The 7283-nt window shown below is 41.0% G+C and overlaps 1 protein-coding gene across 2 annotated transcripts in view; it reads left to right on the plus strand.

The window, feature by feature from the left end:
* SLC38A1 (solute carrier family 38 member 1) overlaps positions 1-6773 on the plus strand; it is a 69905-nt gene extending 63132 nt beyond the window's left edge. For both annotated transcript variants that reach the window (XM_058558440.1, XM_058558441.1), the window contains one exon: positions 702-6773. In XM_058558440.1, the coding sequence (XP_058414423.1) occupies positions 702-803 (102 nt within the window). In that variant the 3' untranslated portion in view covers positions 804-6773. The remainder of the gene's footprint in view (positions 1-701) is intronic.
* Positions 6774-7283: the final 510 nt, after the last annotated feature.

A 7283-nucleotide genomic window follows, 5' to 3' on the forward strand; every position in this document is an offset into this window, starting at 1 on the left:
GTGCAACCCTCTCAACCCCACCATTCGCCTCCTCTCCTTCCCTCAGCTCTGTCTCCCTCTCCAGATTCCTGTCCACCCTCCTTGGCTCTCATAATGCTTCATCCTTCTCCCTGCAAAGCTCTCACTGGATGCTCTCCAGGCCAAGCAATCTATAATCTTGTGTTCTCCAGATTCTAGATTTAGTAACCTGTCCCCTGTGGCCTTCATCAACCCTTGAAGTAACTTAGTTTTGGACAATCGTTTCCTATTTAACTTGATCAGATCTACTTTGCTTTTCTATATCTTTTTTCTGCTTTTTCAGACAGACATGTTTGCCTGCCAGCAATAACCTGATTGGTAAAGAGTAACAAAATGACCTGTATATTTTCTAAGGCCATTCCTTTTTTCAGTTGTAATCTTAGTTCAAAAGAAGCTGTAAGGAGACCCAGTCAGTTGTAGAGCGGATTCACTCTGGGGTGACCATGCAGTCAAAGAACAGAATGTGGAGGAGGGTTCTGCCTAGCTTGTCTGTCTTAATTTCCCATCCTTGGAGAATCAGATTCATACAGTTTTAGAAAGACTCTCACGGCTCAGCAATGGTTGTAACAAACTCCAAACACAAGGGCACACAAAAGGAGAGGGGAAGCATTTCTATTTTTTCCCAGGTGCAGGTGGGAAATGTTGGCTTCACTGGAAGTAACCCATGCTTTCTGTTGCTCCAGGCTGCCCTTTTCTTGGGTCTGGGGGTGTTGTTTTCCCTGGTCAGCATTCCGTTGGTCATCTACGACTGGGCCTACTCATCGAGTAGTGACGAAGACCACTGAGACCAGCTGAGAAGAAGAAACATTCCTGTCTGCTGCTCAGTCCAGTCACCACATGTCAGGAACCCCTCATCACTTCTTTTGCAGGTTTACAGAAGCAGACAGCAATTTACAAGATACACAGTGGAATAACACTTTGGTAGGAAAACAGAGACCTGTTTCTATAACAGTTCCTGTCCCTCAGATTTGGGATCCATTTAAAGATTGTGGATTTTTTTTTTTTTTTTTTCAAATTTCATGCAATCGTATTTTCCAGTCCTTCTCACAATCAGTTCTTTTTCACTCTCCTGACTCTATTTTTTGTGACTTCATGGTCTCTTAGAACTTTGAAAACATGATCATCAATCATGTTTATTTATTATACATCCAGATTCGGAAATAATTTTCCTACTGATGTTCAGCTCACACTATCTGTACCTTTTTAGAAGAGAAAAGAATCTTGAATTGTATATATTTATTTTGCTTTACAGAAAAAAATGGTTTCGTAAATAATTTGCCTATTTTGGTTAACATAGCACACAGGGATAATCATATGAGAGTCACAGAGCACGTGCCATTCTGGATCAGAGTGTGCCCAACATTTGAGGAGGCTCTGATCACCTGGCAGCGGAGCTCCTACCATCCAGTGGCCTCACTGGTACCACATCCCGCTCTACGCAGAGACATTCTCCGGCGAATGTTCTCAGCTGGGAAAGGGGTGGGATGATTCTTACCTTGGTAAATATACTAAACTACACATTTGGGTAATCTAGCAAATGAAATTTTGTTTCCCTCTTGGCAACTCGTGTCAAAGTTACTCAAATCTGAGTCAGCTTCTACTGGGGGAGACCTATGACACCTTTGTAATACATTGAGAAGCAAGAGCACTGCAAAAATGTTGTCCAGAATGCGTAAGCCAATATTCCTCTGATGCAGATCGCCTTCAACCCTACACCAGTATTGTTGAAGGGGGAAAAGCATTTTATCAAATTATAAATTCAGTAGCTTTTACTCACGTCCACCAGCTTCTTGCACAGAGAATAATGTGTATCTAACCAAGGATGATCTAGGATAAGTAATTCCTGTTTTATATTGGGTACTTTAGGGGAGTCTTTAAAAGACTTGTTTTATATCTATAAATTTAGGTTATTACAAATACAAGATTTTTGTACCTGAAATAAGCCTCATTCCTATTTCTTCTCCATTAACAATCAGTCCACAGTCTTGGGGAAAAAAAAGGAAAAAGAAAAAGAACCCTCAGAGATGGTCTTTGAGAAGAACTTGTGATGAAATCACTGTGTACTTTCCTTCCCCTAGATGGGGACTTTGGTGCCTGTACTGTTTCCTCTTCTTGTCCCTAACCCAAGTGTTGGCCATTATTGCCTGCCTGGCGTGACCCACAAGGGAGGACAGAGCTGCCTCGAAGCCCCTCTCCTAAAGGGGGCTCAAGGAAAGCATAGAGAGACTGAAAAAGAAGCGAGTTAGGGACCAGGTAGCTCGGAAAGGAATGGTGGACAGTAAGAAATCGAGAACTGCGTCCTCCCTAAGCTAGGCCATCACCTGTGATTGGATTGTCCATATCACACAGTAAGAAATGTGTGTGCTCCATGAGCTGGTCTCTTGAAACAGGACTTGTGTTTTATCTGTATTCTGGTTGAATTTCTCAAACACGTAAGTTCACTGAGCACAGATTTCTTATCCAAAGATAAGTAAAATCTGACCGCAGACTCTTGGCAGAGTTTCCAGGCACGTAGCTCTGGGTTCTGTTCCTCCCCCATTCCAATCCCCAAAGGCCTCCACACTCACTGGGAGTCACAGAGAACTGTCCCCTCCACTTTACAGACTGATGTCCCATAGAAAAGGCATGCATCGGAGCGCCTTGTCGTGATCCTTTTGGGGGAGAAGGAAAGGTTATTTCCTGCATTTCTTGGTAAGATCATCATAGCTTTTAATGTGATGCTCCAGAATTGCATCCATATCAGGTCGGAGTTCAGGTATTTAGATATGAATCCCTACCTATACGTGAATCCCTAATCTAGTATCATCCATAGCCATCTCTGTCCTTTTCGGCAGTGTCTTCCATATTAGATGAGCAGGGACAGAAACTGAGCAAAACAAGTTGGTTGGCCCTCAGAGGCTTGTCTAGAGCACCGAGTAATGAAATAGCCAGGTAGTCGGATGACCCTCCATTAAAAAAATTATATAAATTTACTTAGCAAGCTATATTATGCTACTTTCTATTTTCCTCATTAATTTATAACAATCCATTTTACACTCACAAGGTCAATTTAGAAAATTGTCATTAACTCTTGGGAAGTGTAGTGATATTTTTGGATCTTTAGATTTTATGTATCAGTACAATGAGTTTTTATTATTTAAAATCTGTTTAGAGGAGGCACATTGTTGTTGATGTCTGTGATACCACAGGTTTTTAAAATCTTCTTTGTATGTTTACCTAAGTTTATCATTGACTGAATACAAAAGACCCTACGGTAATTTGTCAAGTATCACTGATTAATTACATCCTTTGTGTGGGATTAGCTGTAAAGTGTACTGCTCTTATTCTTGTTCAGAATAGTGAACTGGTAGCCAAAAATACATGTATCGCAGATATTAGGTAGAATTTAAACAACACAGTCAAGTGCTATAGAAGTTTTTCTGCTAAATTAGTAGATTAAAGACTGTTATTAGACTTTAGCCATTGGGAGCAGCACGTTTTCCTTTGGTAGATAGGATCTCAACACTAGTCAACAGTGCCGGGTTCAGACTTGGGTTTTAGAACTGTTCCCTAGTTATCATAACACAGAATACCATAAATCCCAAATTTCCTTAATGTTGCTTATTGGAAGTGGGGGCAGTAAAGTGTGCATAGGAAAGAAATCTAGTCTTGTGAAGCACGGGCGTCCCCAATTTATAAGTAGATCGTACTGCAAAATTCTGTCAGTTGGTTGTTTGCAACCTGGAATGTATTTTCCTTTAGAAACCAGGTTATACATGGTGGTTAGGCTCCCAGACCAGCTAGAAAAGATTATCAAACCTATAGTTTAGCTGAAATAGGATAACATGACAAGATTGCTAAAGAAGCTAACCACTAAATATAATGTTGTTTCTAGGGGATATTTGTCCAGAGTTGCCAAGAATATGTCACTTTTGTTGTAGAATCTGGACTGCCCCCCCAGCCACACAGCATGTGCTAGACAGTGGGGGTAGGGTCGCCAGTTAAGAGGTGACCAGAGTAGCCTGAAGCAGGCTCTCCAGTAAAGGAGGGGAAGAATAAGTTCAGGGCCAGCACAGAACCCAGTGGTGGAAGGAGGGTGAGGGAGGAGGAGGGGGCCTCTTGTGGATTGTAAACCACCAGGGACATTCCTCAGCTGGTACCTTTTCTTTTCTCTGGAAGTCTCAGGCTTGGCCTGCCTGCTTCTATTTGTAGGACCTTTTGATCCTATACGTTTATCTCCTTCCCTGCCTGCTCCAGAGGAGGATGTGGCTGCGTAGCTTCTCCCATATGCCAGTCAGTGAAGCCGGCACGCAGCACTTTTAATGAGTTTCGTGCTAGTAAACTTTGGTTTAACTGCCCAGTCATCAGATGGGGGTAACGAAGCTCTCTGCTCACTTTCCTTTTTCACGTTTGCAGACGCTGTTGAGAAAGCGCACATGGGCGATGGTCATGGGGCTTGGGGTGGACAAAGGACTGTGGTAAGATTGCTCAGTATCTCAGAGGACACCTCAGTTACCCCAGCACTGTCTTTTTCCTGGTGTAGGACTCAAGCCTCTAAGCCAGTGGTTCTCGAAGTGTGGTCCCCACACCAGCAGCATCAGCAGCATCTGGGAACTTGTTGGAATGCAGATTCTCAGGGCCCCCCCAGATCTAGTGAAATCAGAAACTCTCAGGGTGGGGGCCCAGCAAACTGTGTTTTAACAAGCCCTTCAGGTGGTCTTAGCACATCAAGTTTGAGAAGAACTCGCAGCCAATCAGTCTCTCCTTAGCCCCCCATCCCATCCCCCACCCCCACCCCCGTTAGTCCTACCTCAGAGGATGGTTCCCAGGACTCGTGAGGCAAGAAATGGGAACGAGGAACTGGGAAGGGGAGGAAAGGGGCTTGGCAGTGGGGTCTCCTCTCTGCTGGAAATGCTGATCCAGCTGCACAATTGCACACAAAGGCTGCCTGCGCTCAGGCGTAACTTTGGGCTGAGACACGAAAAGATTGCATTTTTTAAAACAGAAGAAATGAAAGTGAGGGGGGGGTTTCTGTTTGGTTTTTTGAGGGGAATTAAAAGGAAATACCCTTTGTAAGTGCAACCTTGGAGGAAATACTGAATTCATGTCAGGAGTCAGTTCTCCAGAATGTTTGTGGTCACTGCGTGTTGATCAATCCTGTCCTCCCTTTAAAGTTAATTCTCTGCTGAGCGGTTTGCACGCTTAAGGAGCTGCAAACTGCTCCGAAAAGAATGGAGAGCTCGGTTCCATTTCAGTACATCAGAATGCTGGTGCTGGATGGCACATTCTTTAGTTGGGGTGGAACAGCACATTTAGTTGGAGTGGGGAGGAGATCGGTGATATGATCAAATTTGATTTTATGTCTTAGAGTAAAAGCTATTAGTTTCCCTTAGTTTATCAGTGTAAATGGCTTGAGGTTTAGAAAGGGTGTAAACATTAAGAATATAATTCCTCCATTCCAGTTCACAGGAAACTTCTAGCCACTTCCAAAATACAGACTATATCATTTAGCAATGCTAATAAATAGTTTTCCTGCAGGATGGCAGATCTGAGAATCTTTTAACAGAACATACTTCCTCTAAAATTCACACAGTGAATTATTTATAATGATATAAAGCTTTAGGTACAAATTGGGGGTGGGGTGGCTAACAACTGAAAAATATCACTAAATCTAAAAGGAAAAGTTCTCGAAAAACATAAAATTCACAAAGCTCAGACATTCTCCTTCAGGGTTTTCTTGGAGGAAGGGCTGTGGAACTGGGCCCATCTGTACAGGCTTGAATTTGTGTTTTTAAAAGGAAGAATCTATGCAGCTGAGGCTTATTGTAGGAAATACTTCATTTGTATGTAAATATATTGTAAATAAATAGGAGGCTGTATATTTTTGCAGTTGTTTATCCACACTGAAATAGAAGTCTCTAGTATCTGCATATCAAGAATAAATGTTTTCATAGATATTAGTGGTTTTGTTTGGGAATTAGAAATATTTACATTCTCTCCCAGGTAACATAGTTCTCTCGATGTAAACTTCGAACCTAAAAATCTTAATTGTTTAGAAAGAGAAATGTCTGAGATATAGTTGCATTGATTTCTTATACTGGTAGTAAGATCAATTATTTAAAAGATAGTCCTCTGAGCTACAAATAAGGAATATTTAGATCCAAATTATTGTCATATAGAAATAGCTATACCCAAATGACAAATTGTTTCTTTATAATGCTCTTTCATTATTAACACTGATACCACTCACAGTATTTATGAAAACAGAAGTTGGGGAGGAGAATGGATTTTTTTTTTTTCAAAATTGAATTGCTGCATTTCCCAAACTTTGGGATCTTTGAAAGAGGGAAAAAACCTGAATATTAACTATGAGCACAAATTTGAGGGGGAAAAAGAACTGTTATTTTATCAAGCTTCTGAAAATCTTGCGTGTTTGCCTTTTATTTTTGGTGTTGACGCCAACATAGACTGTCTTAAGTAATTTTTCCCCAAACACTTGATTCTGGAAAATCCCTAGAGTCCAGTGTGTCTTAGATTTCATCTGAGTCCAGTATGTGTATCACACCACTGTTTTATTCATGTAAAAACCTTGTAAATGAATTTCAGATGGGTGATTTATGTGAGTCACAAGTCACCAAACTTTGCTATTCATAGTTAATCAAATGGGGTTTTTTTCGGGATGTGATGTAAATATAGAAATGTAAGAAGTTCTGTTCTATAACAGCTCTGTTAACATAGTTTTTAAACATTAAAAATGTGAACTAAGTATTTATGAATTTTGTGTTCATTCTTTTGGGATGCGATACTAAAATGGGGGGCATTTGAGAACTATACACACTATTCAGGATTGTTGGAGACAGATTTTTACACATTTGTCCATGTTCTAGAACACTATCAGTTCATGGAAGCTTATATTTACGTGCCCAAACTTTAAAAAATACTTCTAATAGAAATCTATCTGGTCTGAAACATATTACGTATTTCTCCATTCTTCATAATCGGAATAGGTTGAACATAATATTTTCTTTTTAAACTCAGGTTCATCTTTATGAATATCAATTTCTGTGCTGTGTTGTAGGATGGACTCTAGTCTTCCTCTGCCTACATTGCAGCCACCCATAAAATAGGAAATCTTGACTCTCCCTGAGCTGCCTGGGTGACAGCGCTTTCTGCAGGGCCACAAGGGTGCACATGTGGATCTCAAGGTGGAAATGTGGGGCACAGGAGTCCAAGCTGTGTGCTCCAATCTCACTTCATTAGCAATAAAACTGATATTTTTATCCTTA

Source organism: Diceros bicornis, chromosome 17 (assembly GCF_020826845.1).
Source record: "Diceros bicornis minor isolate mBicDic1 chromosome 17, mDicBic1.mat.cur, whole genome shotgun sequence".
In the NCBI taxonomy this organism is placed as follows: domain Eukaryota; kingdom Metazoa; phylum Chordata; class Mammalia; order Perissodactyla; family Rhinocerotidae; genus Diceros; species Diceros bicornis.